We start from the raw sequence: 18,893 nt of genomic DNA, 5'->3' as shown, positions 1-18,893 counted from the left end.
GCTGTGCTTTCTGCTGAGGCAATCTCAGCACCCTGGTGGAGGGCCACGAAGCCTCTGTGGCACAAAAGGCTCTCCAGCCCAAATGCACACTCCATGTCCCCTTCCATGCCTGAAATAACTGTTCCATGGGGTCACCTCAAATCCTGTCAGTTCCCCAAAACCCTGCTCAGACCTTAGGGAATAACTGACATGTCATTGCAGGAGCAACCCAAGGATCAAGCAGCGATGAAGATTGCACAGACACAGAGTGATATACAGTCATTGTATCTCCGTGGGATCTCCTCTCAGACACTTGCCATCAGGACTCCTTAGGGCATCCACAGGCCATGCAGAGCTAAGGCACCTGTTCTGCTGTCCCACTGGGGCCTCCTTGTACTGCTGCAGCTGTGAGGGAGATGACCCTCCCTCAGTTTAACTCTTCATTCTCTTTCCCTACCCCTCTACTTTCCCCACTCAACAGTAAACCCTGCTTGGCTTTACTTCCTAACTAAATTCCCTGGCATGAGTTGAACAGGTTTTGTTGCTAAGAAGATTTTATAGTGCAGAGATACAGACAGAACTCTCCCAAAGCACAGGTGCTGCTGGAAACCCTGTAAACACCTGAACTCTAAATAAACCAAACATATTCCCTTAAATGCAGAGCTTTTCAAACCACTCTTCACTCTCTTTCCAAGTTCCCAACACCATATTCTGGCAAACTGGGAGAGGAAATCCTTTGGCTACCACCTACATGCAGCTATTGACACTTGGGATCAGAGTGTCTTGGATCAGAGTGTCTTCCATATACTTTCAGGTATATGGAAGAATTGGAAGAATTTTTTTGTGTTTGTCCACAGGGTGTAACAGTCCTCTGTAGAATCATTTCAGAGTAAATATAAAATAAACCCAATGGATCCAGCAAGCCTCCACTCTGCTCAGCAGGACTGCATAGAGTAAACTGAAGGCAAGCAGGGCCTGGTGCCTGTATCTCCACTGGCTTTGTGGTTCCATTTCTTCCTTCATTCAGACAGAGGCTGGACAAGCTACTGGAGGAGAAATTCAGAGGGAACTATAAAATAAACAGCCCCTACATTTGGCTCAGCAAGCCCTGAACAACACTCCTGAAGGTTTACATATAAAGGTATATACATTCATACGTACATATATACACACAGGAGTAACAGTTGCCTTGTTCTCATACTTTCTCTTCAGCACCTGCCTCTACCTCCACCCCAGGCAGGATGCTGGGATGCTTCCAGCCTGACTTCATGAGTCCATTCTTGTCCTTCAGACACGTGGGTGCCTCAGTGTCCATGGAGTTATCTGAAACCCCACGTCCACTCCTTCCGTCTCTCCCATTGTCAGGCACAGCCTGACTCATGTCCCCTTCCTTGCTTTCTATTTGGTCATGTCATTTCTAAACCACCTTCCTTCCCTATTCCCCACCCATGCACATGGATTTGTTTTTTCATAGTGGCCACATCTTCCCCTTCTTCAAAACCGTTCGCAGAGAGCTAACGTCAAGTTGGTCTAATTAAAGCCCCTTAAAGCACGTTTATCGTGTCTTTAAGTCATTTCCTTCCAGCCACCTCCAGATGAAGTTATCACTTTGTCAAAACATGATGCAAACCCACGGCTCGGGGCACGGTGGGAAGCACACAAAAGGAGAGCCCAGTCCCTCGGCAAGTTTGGGTGAGCTGTTTGCTAAAAGCTGCCGAGCCCACCCCTCCAAGACCTTTATTTCCCCCTGCGGCAGCTGTCATCTGATCCCACGCTTTGGCTTTGAATGGGGCTCTCTGAGGATGCCAGATGTCGGGAACAAAGGTCTAAAAATAATCTTTCCAAGTAATCTTCCCATCTATCATTCAAGGAGAGCATGTGCTTTGTGTGAACATGTGAGCCGAGAACCTGATCTAACTTAAAGAAGTTCAACAGCAGCTCCTGACTTCTGCCTGTGGGCTCCTTTTTTTTTTTAATTTTTTTTTTTTTTTCCCCAGAAGCTGCGCAGGGAAAAGCTGCTCTCGGCAGCGCTCAGCCCTCGCTCTCCTCCCTCCCCGGCTCCCTCCCTCCTTGCCAAGACTCCGAACCGCCTGGATCCCGAGAGCCGGGCTCCTTGCTGGATCTCTCCTCGGGAAGATGCGTTCCGGGGTGCTGCCGGAGATGCATTTCTGTAAGAAGATCTTCGCTGCAGCCCTGTGTGTCTTAGTTTTGCTGCCGGATTCGGGCGGTGCAAGGACCCTCTGGAAGCGCGCTCTGCATCTGAAAATGACGGAAAAATACGATGTGAGTAAGGCTGGGGGGATTTTAGGGGGAGCCGGGTGTGCTCCCCGTGAAAGGGGAGTTTTCCTTACATGTGTGTATTGTTTTAGAATAAGGAGTGTTTGGATTCGCAGGCTGGCTCTTCATAGAAGGGAATCATTAAGTTTGCCAGGCTGGAGGGAACTTTTGCCACCTAGCTGCTGCGGTGGGAAGCTTGGGAAGCACGCTGGGAGAAGGGAGAGGGCATTGCTGTGGCATCGTCACCGCTTTTCCAAAAAACTTCCCAGGGCAGCAAGGGAAGCCTGGTTGGGGAGAAAAGGGATGCAAAACCTGCGTGGCTGGGGATAGATTTAGTGGAAAAAAGATAATGTGATTTATTGCTTAGAGTGGGGAGGAGCGTTCCCTGCCCAGGTGCTCCACTGCCTTTTGAGGTAATTTTGGGTAAATGTCTCCAGCTCCCAGTGATAATGTGAGTACAGGGATGGTGGCATTGCTCATGGTTTTGTAAATATTGGTGCATATAGACTTCCATGCCCATCACCTTAAAGGGTGCAGGGAGATGATGTGAGAAATCCACTCCCGTGGCTGTGCCTTGCCTGGCACGTTCAGAGGGAGCAGAGCTCCCCTCTGCTGCCCACAGCCTGGCAGACACTCAGTGGCACCATCTGTCCCTGCCCACTTTTGGCAGACTTTGTAGGATTCTGAGCTTCCAAATCTGCAGTGGTACTTGGAGCAGCAGTGCTGGATTTGGAATTGAAGCAGCAGCCAGTTACCGTAAGAAGAGGCAATGGTGGTGCTAGGTTTTGTTCTGGCGTGTCTGGGCCAAAAGACTGCTTAGAAATGGTCATGGGGAAAATTGAAATTAAAAAAAAAAAAATAAAAATGAAAAAAAATTGTTTGACAGCTTGACTTTCAAGACCTGTTGTATATAAAGGGGAAAAAAGAATCTGAAATTTTGACTTAATCCACTAAATTCCCCTTTTAAGCCAGAACTGACCCAAGGCTTCTGGCCCTTGTATCACTTCAGTGGAAGCCCCAGCCAGTCAGGTCTGATTGCATCTTCCAGAATTGCTTGTGTATAAACAGCATCTTGGTGTCACATGTGGATTTCTCCATCAATTTTCCCCAGCTTTTAATTTAAAAAGGATGTTTTCATGCCCATGACTTCTAGAATGATGTTTGGGGATGGCTACATTTGGTTTGTGCAATTGCTGACTCAGAAGTGTGACACCCCTGATGAATGAACTGAAATACTGCCTTGATTCCTTGAAATATTGCAGAAAACATGGTGTTAATATTTGAAAGGCACCTCAGTATTTGGCAAGAAATTATCTTCATTGTATCCATTCTTGGAGACAGAGTATCATCTGGTTTACACTTCAATTGAAATATGGTGCTGTGGAGAGCTGTGTTTCCTGCAAAATTACTCACTGGAAAGTGTATTTATTCGTATGTTCTTCTGCCATATTTTGATGTGAATCTCAAATTCAGTGGGAACTAAGGAGTAAATGACCCAGAGAGATAGTACAGGAGTAGGACAGGAATTTACATGTTGATCTTCAGATAAGGAGCCCTGTAGAGGCAAAGCCTGCTCCCCTCAGGATATATCCTCCTCTTTCAACCTGCAGTTCCTCAAAGGGCTGTTTTTCCTGGCAGACATGAATCCAGGTGCTACTGATCTGGCAAGCTCAGTTAGAATTGCTTATATTGACAGGAACATTTGTCTAGGGGAAACAGAAAATGCTTTTTTTCCCCCTTCTGCTCAAACCCTTGTAAGGAGGGAGGTGTCTGGTCTCCATCCTCTTACCCACCAAGAGCATGTTTTGGCAGCCCCTCTGCTTTCTCAGAGAGATGCTTTCTGTCCTACCAAATGCTCTGTGTTCCCTGCAGTTGGAGAATCAGAGGCTGGAGGTGGAAGAGCTGATTTGTGAGTCACTTGGATAGAGGGATAACAGATGGAGGTGCTTTCAGCAGCACGGAGCCATATGGGAGATGGGCCACAGACACCCCCATGGGACCCCTGGCAGGACACAGGCCTGAGGGGAGGGGGCAGGGAGAGGCAGGAAGAGTTTTGTTGTCTGAGTCCAAAATATCTGAGTCCACAGCAGGAGGAATGTATCACAAAAGTGATGGATGCAGAATGAGGAGCAGGTGTGGTGAGGAGGAGCTGGCCAGGAGAATTTCATCAGGTGCCTGGCAAGGGTGTTGGTTGGCAAGGAGGGGTCAAGTGGGAATGGAAGGAAGAAAGAGGGACATCAGTGAGAAGAAAAACCTGGCAGTCACAGTGGGATGAAGGAAGAGAAGGAGGGCTGGGCTTCCAGCTTTTATGATCTGGGCTTCCAGGTTTTTAGCTAATCCGTGTATTTTACAGCCAGAGGGACACTTATCAAGTTTAGTGATTTGCAGCTGCTGTTCTGCAGCCCCCACAGAGTCCATAGGCTGTTCCCAAAGGACAGAGGGAGGCAGCTACCTCAGAGTGGGCTTCAATTCATTATCAAGGCACCCACATGTCCACTGGGAAAAATAACCAGTCTGGATTTTATTCCATTGTCAACTGCATTAAGTGTTTGAGAAAAATTTCCAGCCTTCTTTTAAAGTTTTCCAGAAATGAAGAATTCTTCACAGCTGCTGGTAATGCTCTTCCAACAATTTATTTACCCTCCAGCTAGCTGTCATGAATCAATACTGAGGTCAGCACACCTCCTGGGAGATTTCTGTCCCAAGTATCCTCAGAGCAACATATGAGCAGAGTAGCCTCAGCCTCCCCTTTGGGACCTGCAGGCACACAAGTCTTGCACAAAATTCCCTGCTTTCCAGTCCTTTAGTCACTATTGTGCATCTTCTTTAACTTTGCAACAATTTTCCAGTACTGCAAACACCAGCACCAAAATGACTAATCCAGAGTCAGTAGCAGGAGAATATTATTCCTGCTGTTTTGGTCTTATCCTTCAGATTATTTAACCTGCCTTCAGTTTGATATTTCCAACTTTGATCACCAATGATCTGTGATTTTCCAGGTCTTTAATAGAAATACTGGAGGATTCTAAATTCCTCCTGGCTGTGTATTTTTTTCCAGAGGAAAGGTGGTTTATGGCCAGTGTTTGGGAATACCTGCCAGGGACAGACCTGGTGATGGGAGGCTGAAATAAAGCCCACGTGTTGTCTTGGGGGTGTCCATGCAGAATATGAATTAACAGAGAACTGTGCTTTGACACAAGCTCAGGGATCTGTTTCAGGCACAAATAATAGAACAGATCTGGGATTTTTTGGAGGCAAATTGTGATTCCACTGAGGTTTTTCCTCATCTTTGCTGACCTTCAGGTTTCCTCAGCTGAACTCTGAACGTTTCCCCTTACTTCATTTCTGGATATTATCATTAAAATGATTTAATAAGTTTCCCTGGGAAACTGCAATTTTCCTCCTGCATTGAAAAATATTTGTAAAGGAAGAAATTTTTATTGTTGTCACAATCTACAAAAAAAAAAAATAAATCTGACTCTGCTCAGAGCCAAACTGTGAATCCTGGAGAGCTTTTAAAAAACCTTGTGACCCAAACCTGGGGACATACTTAACCAGGTTATTTTGAGAGTGAGGGAATCCTGTTTTCCTTTGGGATGACTTATGCACATATAAACCAGGGGCACTGGTTTTATTAGATTAAAAGTGCAAAATATTTTTTGCCCATGAGGTTTTTAAAGAAATGGGTTCTGAGCAATAGGTGACCAGAGAAAATGGGCAGGGAGGTCAGGAGGTCCAAAGTTATTTGGCTGGAGCTGTTATATTGTTCCCAAACGGAAATTTCATTCATGGAGCCAGCTGTTCATCGCAATTTTGGCTTCTTGGTTTCTGAATCATCTGTGAATCAACTGCAGTAATTGTTTGAGGGTTTTTTTCATGTGACCATTATTTGCCAGTATTATTTTGGTCAAATTTCCATCTGCAGCTGACCTTTCAAATAGAATAGTAAACTGTGACCTTCTAGGATGAACAGTTCCTCCAACAGAGAAACCTGTTCAATGTTTGGAACTGCACAGATTTACTGTTAAATGCTCCCTTATATCCCAGAATTACACTTGTTCCAAGCATTTTCTCTATTCAAAATCCAACAACACCAAAAAAATGTGTATTTTCAATATCTTCCATTCAGACATGTTATTTCAAAGCTGGAGTGTTTGCAGCTTTTGAGGAATGGAATCATGTGAGAGCTTGCACCTTCAGCATGGAAAACACCATCAAAATTAGGAAATCTTTTTTTTTTTTTTTTTAATCTATTTTATGGTTCAAACAGCCTATCAGTTCCAGGGAAAAGGACCTCTCAAAAGGGCTTTTGAGCAGTTTCTTGGTGACTGAATGGAAACAGTCGGACTTGATAATCTTACAAGTCTTTTCCAACCTTAATGATTCTATGAAACAACTAAGAAAAAAGCTAAGAAAATTGTTTATTGATATTGGGAACGGGGCAGGAGGCAGTCATTCACGGAAATATTAGGAATTCTCTGTCTCTCACACACAGACACACACACATTCTCTACATTAGACTATCCCAAGGGAGTGAAGAAGATCTTGTTTTCACCGTTATGAATCATTAATTGCTGCTTGGATGCACAGCAGAGCCCCTGTGGACCAGATCAATCCCCAGGCCTGCTGGGGCCTCTCCTAGGATGGTTTTTTGGAGAATACATATGGGAACATGCTATTTTGCAAAGGCCCATGTGCTCCAAAGGAGCCATTGGGAGGTTTCAGCACAAGGAGCCCATTGAGGAGATAGATGTTACCAGGGATATTTGTTCCATGTCCCGTTTGTAAACATAACCCCAAAACAATTCAGTGCCATCACTTCCACTGCTTTGCTATCAAAGTGTTTTGTGTCCTCATCATGAGGATGCCTGGAGTCTTTCTTTCTGCTTCCCAGACAAGTCTAAAAGGCTTTTAAGGATTTATTTTTAACCTCCTAATTTTCATTGCAATGATCTCAATTACAAAATGAGTTCCACACAATAATTTAGTGGTTTGGTGTTTCCAAAGCAGAGTGCAGTAGACAGCTGGAGGAGCCAAGTGGTTAATTCCCCTCTCTAGCAAATACTTGAAAAACCACTTTGAAAATCTTTCCTGTGCTTCAGTTGATGCCTTAAAATCTACATTATATAAGATTTTAGTATAGCTTGTTAGTACTTTTAGCTTGCTAAGTACCTTTGTGCAGGATTTCTGGAAGTGCTGTTTGGCATTCTTCGTTAAGAATTTCAACAAGGGATTTTAAGGGGGTGAAGAGTTTTCTACCTGTAAAATATACTGAGAAACAGATGTAACACCTGATATAACCAGTCTAGAGCTACTTAGAAGCCTTGAAACCATTCCAGAAGGCGTGATACTGTGCCAAAGACCAAGAAACAAGATGAGGAAGATGAAGATAAGGGGTCCTTGGGACCACCGATTCAAATTCAGGAGGCGTGTCTGAGGGTGGGATGATGGGATGGACAGTTTTGGAAGCGGGTGTAACAGATGAGGTAGTGTCCAAATATTGTAATTAGATGACAGTATAAAGTTGTAGCAACTACTGGAAAACATTCCTGCTGCAAGAAACGAGCACTTTTTGCTTTCTGATACCCAACAAGAGCCTTAGAGAGCTATTTTCCAGCTTTCAGGCCTCACAGCTGACGGGGATGTTCGGTGTCCACCCTTATGCCAAACCTGATTTCCTTTTCTTCTCTTTGCAAGGATTATGAGTACCCTCTTCATTCTCACAGTTCCCACTACCAGAAGAACGACCGCTGTCCCCCCCCGCCGCAGACCCTCCCCGAGCGCGCCTGCGAGGTGCCGAGCTGCCGCTCCGACTCCGAGTGCGAGCGGCACAAACGCTGCTGCTACAACGGCTGCATCTACGCCTGCCTGGAGTCTGTGCAGCCCCCACCAGGTAGAGTGGTGCCCGATGCCTTAAAAATTAATGTAGTGTAAGGTTTTGGTACAGCTCCTTGGCAATTTTAGCTCGCGGCGCGAGATTTCTGGAAACGCTGTTTAACGTTCCTCATCAGGGATTTCAGTAGGCAGAAGGTTTTAGGAAGGTGGAGAGCTGCTTGTCTGTAGAAGTGTGTAAGGAAGAGCCATGACAGAGTCACATCACTCGATATAAGTAATCAAAACTACCCAGAGGCCTCGAAGCCGTTCCCAGGAGGACAGAGATGACAAGGAAGACAAAGATAAAGATGAAGGGGTGGTCACTTTAGGACCACCGACTCAAATTCGGGAGGTGTGTCAAGGGTGTGGTGAAGGTGGTAGTGTAGGAGGGGTGGTTTGGGAAGTGGGTGTAACGGATTATGTAATGTCTAGATATTATGATATAAAAACTGTAGAACCTCTGTGATTCGGGGATGTACTTTGGAAATGATTCTCACGCCCCCCACGTGCTGTAAATAAAGGAGTGCTTTTTGCTTTCTAATACTCCAAGGAGTTTTAGAGAGTTATTTTTTAGCTTTTTAGGCATCAGGCCCCTAAACAAACTGAGAGAGAAACATGCAGAACTGGTGGTGGTCATCCCTATGTGTGTTGGGTGGGAGGCCTGGTTTGGGTGTGAACTGAGGATGAAGCTTCAGTTCCATACTTCTGATTTCTGAGGTGATTGCTGAGTCAAAAAATCACCTAAGGCAAGCCAGTGTTGCAAATTTCCATCAGCTTGGATTGTAGAAGTCACTCATGGCTAGTTCTTTTCCTGGCATGACATATTCCATTCCACATTCCTGGAAGTGTTCAAGGCCAGGCTGGGTGGGGCTTGGAGCAACCTGATCTAGAGAGATGTGTCCCTGCCTACGGCAGGGGTTTGGAATGAGATGATCTTTAAGGTCCTTTCCAACCCAAACAATTCTATAATTGTGTGTTTTCCATATTCTTGGAATGGGCTGCCCAGGGAGATGGTGGAGTCGCCACCCCTGGAAGTACTTAAGAAAAGACTGGACGTGGCACTTACCACCATGATCTGGTTGATGAGGTGGTGTTGGGTCAAAGGTTGGACTCGAGGTCTTTTCCAACCTAGTTGATTCTGTGATTCTATTCAGGAAAATAAGGAATCCTAATCCGAATTAGTGCTCACAGCAGTGAGGCAGCCATCTCATCATTCCCCTTGCCATGGGAAGGGAGGATGGGAAGCAACAGCTGTTTTATCCTTCATGATACCAGGCTCTTGTGGCCCTGGAAAACATACCTGTCTCTCCTGCCACTGGGACAACAAGAGCATGAATATAAGTCAAAATCAAACCCATCCTACAGGAGCCTGGCAACTTCATCACAGGCTCTTGGAGGAAATCCATGACTTTTCCATAACACTGTGCCCCATGCCTGCTCCATCTCGACTCTGTGGTTTCTTGTTTCTGTCTTCCACAGTCTTAGACTGGTTGGTGCAGCCCAAACCCCGCTGGCTGGGAGGAAATGGGTGGCTTTTGGATGGCCCAGAGGAAGTCTTACAAGGTACAGTACATTTCACTGTCTTCTCTGTGATATCAGTAATTATACAAAGGCACTGGACAAGATATTCCTCATGCACGGGGCTTTCCAGGGATGCTGGTCTGCTGGAGCTGCTGGAATTTGTCTGGAGTTTCCATAGGAATAACACTGTGTGGTGCTGGGGGCTGGTTTCTGGTGCAGTAAATAAATTCTCTTTATGGGTATGGATTATCCATCAGAGCACTAGGAATGCTCCAGGGAAGTGGACTTGTAACCATACTTCAAATAACTAGAAATATATCTTTCTTTTAGAAAAAGGCTTTGTCATCATTTTCTGCCAGCTTCCTGATAGACTGTGGGTGCACTTGGATTAGGAGATCCTTTAATCCAGAGTGGCCTCATCACACAGATGCCTTGGGCTGGGGCTGGGGCTCCTGGATCTGGAGGCTGCTTTGGACAGGAGCTCTGGCAAACTGCTGCAGAGTTGTGTCAAGCTGACATGGAGCTGGAGCAGCCAAGCTTGGGGGCTGCTAATGAGATTGGGCTTCTCAGGTTAATTCCATAGGGAAAGGTCTTTTAATTAATGTTTTCTCAATGCCTCAAGTTGAAACAGAGTGCAGTGGTGGGAAGAGAGATTTTCTTCTATGAGTCATTCCCATATGTATGAATACCTGAAATTCCTGATTTTTTCATGAAAAAGGTATTCCAGCTTTTGATCAACTTTAGTCAGACACAGGTAGTGCCAATAAATTACCCTCTTTGGTCTTACACAGATGGTATCAGACTCACCGAGCCTCAACTCTCATCTATTATGGAAACTCCTCATTCTTGAAGAGAAAATTCTGCCTCCAGCTCATTGGAGCTGCACTGCTAGAAATAAGACAAAATAGGTTCCTCCTCATCCATCCTTGTCATGCTTATATTATTTGTTCTTATCTTAACACCTTCATCTCAGCTTCAGGGGGTAATTAGGGAAATAAGAGCCATCAGTCACAGCATGAGAATTACAGCAGAGGCCCTTGAAATTAAAACCCTGCAAATGAAAGGGTGGAGTGTCCCTGCATAGTCTGTACATTTAGTGGCCACAAAAACTGCCTGGGCCCTGCTTTACTTTCCCATTCTGCTCTGCACTTGCTGGATATCCAGGGTCAGGGAGATTAAAGCCTGGGTTTGGGACAGGGGGTGGCACTGCCTTACCCCGTGAGTCACACCTGAGGTTTAGATTCCCCAGGTAAAGGGTGTGGAGCACAGAGCAGCACACTGCCAGCTTCCTGGTCACGTTTTCCTAATCCCTCACCCAGCCCAAAGCCTGGCTGGAGCAGACTCATCCCTGCTGGGAGGGAATAGCTGCATTGAGTGGGAGCAGGGTGGGCAGTGGTGGGTGGTCTCCAGCACCCTCCAGCCTCACACAGACCCTCCTACAGACTGTGGGAGGCTGTTGTTGCAGGTAATGGGGCTGACCTGCACTCCCTGTGTCAGGATACACATCAGCTTTGGTGCAAGGTGTGAACTGGGTCACCTGCCCTGACAGGATTCCTTGGAGGTGTCAGCCCCATGGTAGTCCAGCACGGAAGGAGTTTGAGGTCCTGCCTGGCAGGAGGTGCAGGAGGAGGGGCTGTGTTGGCACATTTTGGTTCCCCCTGGGTGTTAAAGCCCTGGTTTGTGACCTGCAGGCTTCTCTTGCAGCCGAGGCCTGCAGCACTACCGAGGATGGGGATGAGCCCCTGCACTGCCCCACGGGCTACGAGTGCCACATCATCAACCCGGGCAACACGGCCGAGGGCATCCCAAACAGGGGCCAGTGCATCAAACTCCGTGGAAACCCAGGTCAGTGGGCTGGAAATCCCCCTCCCTCTCTTCAGTGCACACTGATGTTTGCATGAGAGAACAAGAAAGGAAGGGAGCAGGACACCAGGACACCAGTGTCCTCTGGCATTGTGTGAGCAGAGCAAGTAGTGATCTGCAGGTGCCATTACTGCACAGCACAAAAACCAGAAATATTTATGTATTACTGCACACTTAAGTCAGAAATATGAGTTTCAAATTCCAGTTTTGACTTCTGATTTTGCTTTCTGTGTCTGAAATATTATTCCCTTTATTCTGCTGACACGTTTGTGCAATAGAGGATCTTACGTAGGCCAAGGGATTTTCCAGGAAAGCTCAAAACATGTCTGGGTATGTGTAACTTCAGTGAAGAGTAGAACCTATGTCTGCAATGGGCTACAAGTCACCTCAGTGTACACACTTGAGGCACTAGTTTTGCCTTTTTTTCTCTGCAAAAACAGGGGAAGCATCAAATCAGATCTTAGAGCTGATTCCATAACAGAACAAGAGGTTTGATCATTTCTTTTATAACTTCTCCTTTATTAACATCCATAGTAACCAATACAATATAGAACTACAGGTGTCCTAGACATGAAGGATTTCTAAGAGCTTAAATAATTATACAAATGGCAAACAGAACAACCTAGCTGGAACTTTAATTATGTAAAATGCTAATACATGGCCTGAAATGTTACCCAAATTTTATTTCTTTTGGGAAAGCCTGTGATTCCTTGACTTGTAGCTACCAAAAATATTATAACATGCAAGTGGCCAGCAATTCCCACTCCTGTGGCAAGCGAGTTGTGTCCACATAGCTCAACAATCTAAACAGTTTTTTAAGAATTTATAGCAGCCCACAGTACTCCAGCTACAGAGACCTTTTACTGTCCTCATTGTGAGGTTATTATTTCCATATCTACAACTTCTCTCTGCTGTACAAAAAAGGCCAGAGTTTAACACAAAGAATGAAAGCTGCCTGGGTATATTTTCATTATGTACCCTCTTTTTCAGATGGACACAACCTGAGGCATAAGTATTACAAGGAATATTTTGGTAAGCTGCTGGCATGAAATGTTTGCTATTATAAAGCTAAATAGGTCTTGCAATGCTTACAAGGAATCTGCTATTTATGAAATGAAAGTTTGCATGTAGCAAAAAGAGATTCTTTAGCCTCAACTCTCTATGCCTTGGGCAGAAGATCTTGTTTTAAGATCTGCAGGGACCAAGGTGTGGATTCTGGAGAATCAGAATCTCCAGCTGTGATGGAATGTGTTAAATGGTGCAGCCTCTTGCCAGGGCTTCCCACCCAGGGGGTGGGAAACACACAATCCAATAACGTTTTGTTATTTTTAAGTATATTTTTGGAGCTTTGCTCATGGCCCAGGACTCTGTGCAGCTGAACACAGAACTCTTGTCAAAAACTTTAGCCACTGTCCTGCATCGTGGTATGTGACAAGAGATGAGTGAGCCCAGGGAATCAGTCCCTTGGTGTGACCTGCAGCCATAAGGGGTGCCAGGTCCCTCTCACAAATTGATAGATCTGTGTCCCAAAGAAAGCAGAAGCATCTTCCAGGTGATCTCTTTCCTCATGGCTTCAAAGCTCCTGCTTTCTGCTCACTCTTGGATCTAGAGGGGGACAGTCACATCGGATTGGAAGTGACATTCAGGTATAACTAGAGAACACCTTTGGTATGATAAGATTTACAAACAGCCACATTTGGCCAGTTTGGCTGATAAAACTAGGAAAGGATTTCCCTTCCTCTCTTCCAGTGTGGGCAGTCACAGCTCTCCAAGAGAACTGCTAAATAATGAGACCAGTAGAACTGTACTGCTGAGAGGATCTTGAGGAAACATTTAACACAGACTAACTTAAAATCTTATTTTGCTGGTATTTCCTTTACAGGGAGCAATTCCAACAATGTGGTTGGCTATGTGAAAAACCAGCAGAAGCATTTGGGCTAATCCAAGGTGTGCCTGGGTAAGTGTCCTGTGAATAAAGGGGGAGCTGGGTGGAAATAGTTGGTGCTCGGTATGAAATTATTTAAAGCAATGGTTGTTTGAGGGTGAAATCACCTGTCATCAAAATGCTGGTGCAAGTTCAGCACCTTAAAACTCTGTACGGGTGGACATCTCAGCTCCATGAAACATTCTCATTTCACAAGATGCACCCCATTTCTTTGAAGAACCTTTGCGTTGTGGGTGCTTAGAGGATGGAGCGGGATGAGGATGAAAAATAAATGCTGCAAAATGTGGGCCCTAAGTCTTTAAACTTTCTGTTTAAGGACTTCTAATGTAGGTGTAACTGCTCCTGCAGGACAATTCAAAAACCTATTTATTCTGGACTGACTCCAGTAAGGGTCAGTTTTGCAAATACTTCAGCACAGAGGTGATTTTGAGGGGTAGTTTCATGTGTGTGAACAGTTGGGTCGACCAGTGTGACCCACTCACTTGAGTACATTTTTCTGGCCAGAGCCAAGCCAACAGCAAAAGCTCCAACCATCTTATCAGGCTTGAATTAGGAAAGAATGAAAATACTTATTATACCAAAGGTTGTGTCCCAAGATGGTTTTTTAAACATTTTCAGCTTCACTTTAAAACTAACTTGAGCTTAGCTGGGAGTTATGAAAACAAAGCAGCCCAGTGTGTCCCTCTGTACCCACGTCAGGCTGGCTGTTAAGATTACTCACCTACTTAAGGACAAGTTCTGTGCAAACATCCCAGGATGGATAAATATTTTAATTCCTCTTTTTTTTTTCTTTGTTTGATTTTCACCCAGCTGGACCCCTCTGTCAAGGAATGCTTTACCCAGCAGTTTTCTGTTTCGGAAGAACTCTGGTCCCAAATCTCCACGAGCACATCTGCCCATCACTGATAAAAGACTTCAAGGAACAGGATGAGTCTAAATTTTAACCTATCAGGAGGGGGAGAAATGTGATCCCCCGAAGGAAACCACACTGTTTTTATCAGCTGCCCTTCTCCAAATGGAATGCAAATGCCTCCAAGGGATCCCTGTAAGCCCCAGTGCCGTTGTCAGGCTGCTGGCACAGAGCTTGCCCTTTATGTGCTTGTTGTGTCACCAATTCAGATTTCATGACCATGAACGAAACTCAATTTTAAAACAATGAAGTGACATCCGATTTTTACCTAATTATCATATCTAAGTTGCATTAAAATAGGTAAGACTAGGGAGGCTCTCTGGATCAAATCCAGTGCCTGCCTCTCTTCAACAACTGCTTTAAATAAGCCTTTTTATAAGCTTAAAATTCAGAGAAACCTGCAAGTTTCTTCTTTTCCTATTTATATCTATGTTTTACCAGGTTTGACATCCACTCTACAAGCCTAAACTTGAAGTCTTAAGAATTTGAGGAAGTCTGAGCCAGGAGCAAAACAGTTTTATAATTTCTTTTTTTAAGTTACCTTCCTTTAGCTTCTCAGTCTGGTAAGCTGCAGATCAAGAGCTAATAACAGAACAGATTTCTTTCTAAAATATCTAAGCAGCCACATGTGTGTACCAGGCTTTGTAAGTTGCTGTTTTTAGCCAGCACTGATAATAGTCACAAAATATGTGGGTTTGTACCTGCAAAACCTCAGCAAAAGGGCTGAAGTCTGGATTATTTGTTGAATGGACTAGAAAAGCAAATTCAGGATAAATTTGTGTGATGAAAAGGATTGTCTGGCAGATGGGCCACTGCTCCTTATAAGTACTGTACCTTTAGTTTGACTTCCATAAATCCTTAAGATCAAGTTATTCGTATTTGGGCCTTTCAGCTTCTTTTAGCTGTTTAGCACTGCAAAATGGAAAACACATTTTCTATTAATATTTTCCTGTTCTGTGGCAGTTCTAAAGGGACATTTGCATTTATTGTGACAAATCTGCCAGAACTGCTGGGCAGAAGAAGCCACGTTTCCTCCCTGTTTTATTACATGTCTCCATCTGCGTGCATGAAATTAGCATTTTAATTTGCAGAGTAGTAGCAGTGTGTACAAATACCCAAATCACAAATGCAAGTGCCTGCTTCCACTCACAAAACACAGGAGGTTTTTTTTTTTCTACTCACAAAGTAGTTTAAGCCAAAGCCAAGATTCCTATAAAACACTTTGCATGTAACATTTGCAGCTGGAGAGATGGAAGATGCCAAGCTGCTCTTCTGTTTCCTATCATGAACAGGCACAGCCCTCAGTGCTTTACAGAGCACAGGAACAGCTGAAGGGCTTCACATTTTCCTAAATATCTTCCTTTGTTGATCTCCATTCACTTCTTTGAGCCTTTTTTAAGGTGTTAGATGTTAAAGGCAACACAATATTCGGACAGAGGTATTTCTAGAATTTTATCAAATACAACTTCTTAATTCCTGCTCATCACTTCATGTATATCTTAATTCCTGCTCAAAGAGAGCAGTCATAGAACTGTAGAATGATGGAATGGTTTGGGTTGGGAGGGAGCTTAAAGCTCATTTAGTTCCATCCCCCTGTCATGGGCAGGGATACCACCCACTAGATCAGGTTGCTCAGGGCCCCATCCACACTTGATAGTTCCAATCTCAATTTAGGCCAGAAACTTGCTATTTATCTTACTGCAGCCTTGCTCCTCAGTGTTGCTCAGTGAAATGGATTGATTTTGTTCAGCATTTTTTCAGGAAAAAATCAAATTCTGATTAAATGGGCAAAGCCCTTCAGTCATCACTGCTAAGCCCCAAAGACGAAATATCAAATTGTTCTATTTTAAACTAAAAAATTCAGTGTCTAAAACCTTGTGAGGATCTAGTTGAAAAAGCCTGTGTTGAGCATTAACAAATTTCAAAGATTAAAACTTCAAATCTCAACCTAATCTTTCAAAGCGGCCAAAAATATGCTTAATTTGAGTGGACACAGTCACTTCGGTGTCTGCTTTTTTGTAGCTGCAGAAGCACATTCCTGACCACCTGGGTGGGATGGTGCAGGTGTTTTCTTCTTGCAAAAGGGATTTTTAAAAAAGGAAAATTGACAAATCAGTAATTTGTTGGTGAATTTCTGTTTACTGGGTGTTATCAAAGCCATCACCCTTTCTCGTGGTGCTACAATTCTTGTTGTTTTTTTTTTCATTTTGATTCAAGTTATTAATTGTCAAGCTCAGCAACAAAAGCCACAGAAGAGACTTGTCCAAGTGCTGTGTTTTCAACACTGACATCCATCACACACTGAAATGAAAACACAGACCAAGTGGGTTGTCCTCAGCTTGTCTTCTCTCCAAAGACAAATGTTTTAACAGCAGTTAAATCAGACCTGTGCAGCACAGTAGGAAATCACTGTTGTAGGTTGTTTTTAACGTTTCCATGCACACTTTACAGCGTGTTTGGTGCTATAATAAACTTGCCAGGTGTCACTGTGTGCTAGCAATGCCCATGGCCCCCCTGATCTTTGGGGATCTGGGCAGCCCCAGGCAGCTCCTCCCTGGTTTGTGCCCCCCGTGCTCGGACGTGTCCCGGCTCTGCCGCTTCGGTGCTCAATAAAAAGTGACCAGTCTATTTTTCAACCCTGCCTGGTTTCACTTGGGTCTTCTTGGCATACACTGAGCTTCAAACGATGAAAAAAGGGACAAATATTTTATATTTTAGTTGTTGGGGGAGGCTCAGATAGCAGAGGCGCAAGGAGGCAGAAGTCATTCTGTCCACTGGAAGGGAGGGGACGGACCCCCAAAACACACCCACCAGCCCTGTCCCCTCTCAGAGGGGCCACCTTTGTAGGTCAGACCCTCAGCTCTTGTCACCTGCATGCCTACTGCCGAAGAGGACGGACAAGACTGTAAAGAGGCTGGAGATGATGCCCCAAGGAGAAGGTGACCCTTTGGTCTCACCAGGCACTGTCCTTGTTGGTTCAGTGCTGTTGGTCGCTGCTGGCTGGGTCTCAGCTGCCAGCTCAGGTGATTTGGGCCCACAAGCAGCTCCTCAGGCAGCTTTGCAGGAGGCCAAGGTTCGCTGGAAGGGTGGAAAAACAAACCAAGCTGAAGGGCAATGCTGGTCTGTGCCCACTGCAGGACACGGGGCTGGCAGAGGAGAGAGGTTGGGCTGCTGAGCTCTGCGTTTCCAAGGAGCAGGCAAGACTCCACCATCCCACCTGCTCCACCCACATCAGTCTTGCTCAACCTGCTTGTCAGGAGTGGGCAGGAGTCCTTCTGCATTGCCTCCCTTCTGCCCTGAAACTGTATCAGGGAGAGAAACTGCCTGTAATTTATCGATGGGGGGGATAGTGGGGAGTCAGTGCTTTGGAAAGGTGTTCCAGGGGGGATTGAGAAGATGCCAGCCAGCACTAGGTGTCAGGTTACCTCTTCACTCCATCAGGGGAGCTGGGATCAATTGGATTTTTCATGGCAGTTCTCACAGAGACTGTTTGGAAGGGGAGATTACAGGGTGTGTGTACATAACTCCTGTCTCCTGCAAGTGTGACATGGACCAAGTACCTCGGCTTTCAAGAGAAGGATCTGTTTGGTGAACACCACAAAATCATGTTTTAATTTCAGCTTGTTTCCATGTCAATGCAAGCAAATATAGTTCCTGTTGCTGTAGCTGGGTAATGGTCTTGGTGGAAAAAAACACAGTGTGACCTAAGGCAGCATCTGCAGCTGACACTGAGGAGCTGTCGGTGCATCCAAGAAACCAACTACTGGAATCAACAGCAGGATCAACACAGTAGATCTTCAAGAAGTCTAGAATTATAACCATAATAATCAGAATAATATAAAAATTGCTCTATTTCTGACTGCCTGGTTTAGGGCTCCATAAAGCTCTGTGGAGCAGGAGTGTTCTGGTTACCTTCAGGAAGCTGTTCCATGGGCTGATGAGCAGTGAAGAAGCCCATGAGGCGAAGACAACCCATAAAAAAATCTTTGGAGAGTGATGTGACACAGCAGGGACTTGTTCATACAGGGGGTTATTTTCTTCTCCCACCTCACACTGCCTACACAGGCTGGATTTCTCTCTGGAGCTGGGGTCGGGTGAGCCTTGGTTTTCTGTCTATGGCAAAAGGATTTACAGCATCATTTAGGATCCTTTAAAGGTAGACAATAAAACTCACTTTTTGCTGGTGAGTCTGCAGAGGTAAATCCTATTTCTTCCCATTATTTTCTCCTTCTTGTTACCTTTCTACACAGACAGAACAGCAAGAACCACGGGAGAAGCCATGCAAAACAAAAAAGACCTTTAGAGCGTGTCCCAGATGGAGATGTGGATGGTGGGGCTTGTTTCACCCAGTCTGAGCCACCCACCAGGTGAGTGTCCCGATTTAAGCAGTGGACACTGTGCAAAAAGAAACCAAGAGCTTTAATTAAATTCTTCCTTCCTCATTCCACACCTAGGGACAGACCTAAGGATTTCATTCGGCCTTTATCAGTAGCATTGACAAGCTGGAAAGGAACCACAGCCCAA

General features: G+C 45.0%; 1 protein-coding gene across 2 annotated transcripts; it reads left to right on the top strand.

The window, feature by feature from the left end:
• Positions 1–1,517: 1,517 nt before the first annotated feature.
• Positions 1,518–17,005, top strand: WFDC1 (WAP four-disulfide core domain 1). Of its 2 annotated transcripts, none has more exons than XM_051801808.1 (8): positions 1,518–1,803; positions 1,977–2,262; positions 7,954–8,149; positions 9,610–9,693; positions 11,356–11,496; positions 12,505–12,546; positions 13,397–13,471; positions 14,270–17,005. In XM_051801808.1, exons 1-7 carry the CDS (start codon positions 1,766–1,768, stop codon positions 13,453–13,455), a joined length of 846 nt encoding a protein of 281 aa, XP_051657768.1. In that variant the 5' UTR covers positions 1,518–1,765; the 3' UTR covers positions 13,456–13,471; positions 14,270–17,005. The 2 variants fall into 2 exon arrangements, with proteins under 2 accessions (XP_051657768.1, XP_051657769.1); XM_051801809.1 differs by lacking the exon at positions 1,518–1,803 and adding an exon at positions 1,860–1,874.
• Positions 17,006–18,893: the final 1,888 nt, after the last annotated feature.

This window comes from Manacus candei, unplaced genomic scaffold (assembly GCF_025592945.1).
Source record: "Manacus candei isolate 608988 ecotype Guabito, Panama unplaced genomic scaffold, ASM2559294v1 h1tg000053l, whole genome shotgun sequence".
NCBI lineage: Eukaryota > Metazoa > Chordata > Aves > Passeriformes > Pipridae > Manacus > Manacus candei.
This window is presented reverse-complemented; position numbering and strand designations above follow the sequence as displayed.

What these genes read in the sequence shown, in the direction of transcription:
- WFDC1 (XM_051801808.1), top strand. Translation starts at nt 1,766, where the DNA reads ATGGGGCTCTCTGAGGATGCCAGATGTCGGGAACAAAG. An exon ending in AAATGACGGAAAAATACGAT is followed by an intron (nt 2,263 to 7,953) that starts GTGAGTAAGGCT and finishes TCTCTTTGCAAG; the next exon opens with GATTATGAGTACCCTCTTCA. An exon ending in CAAACTCCGTGGAAACCCAG is followed by an intron (nt 11,497 to 12,504) that starts GTCAGTGGGCTG and finishes CCTCTTTTTCAG; the next exon opens with ATGGACACAACCTGAGGCAT.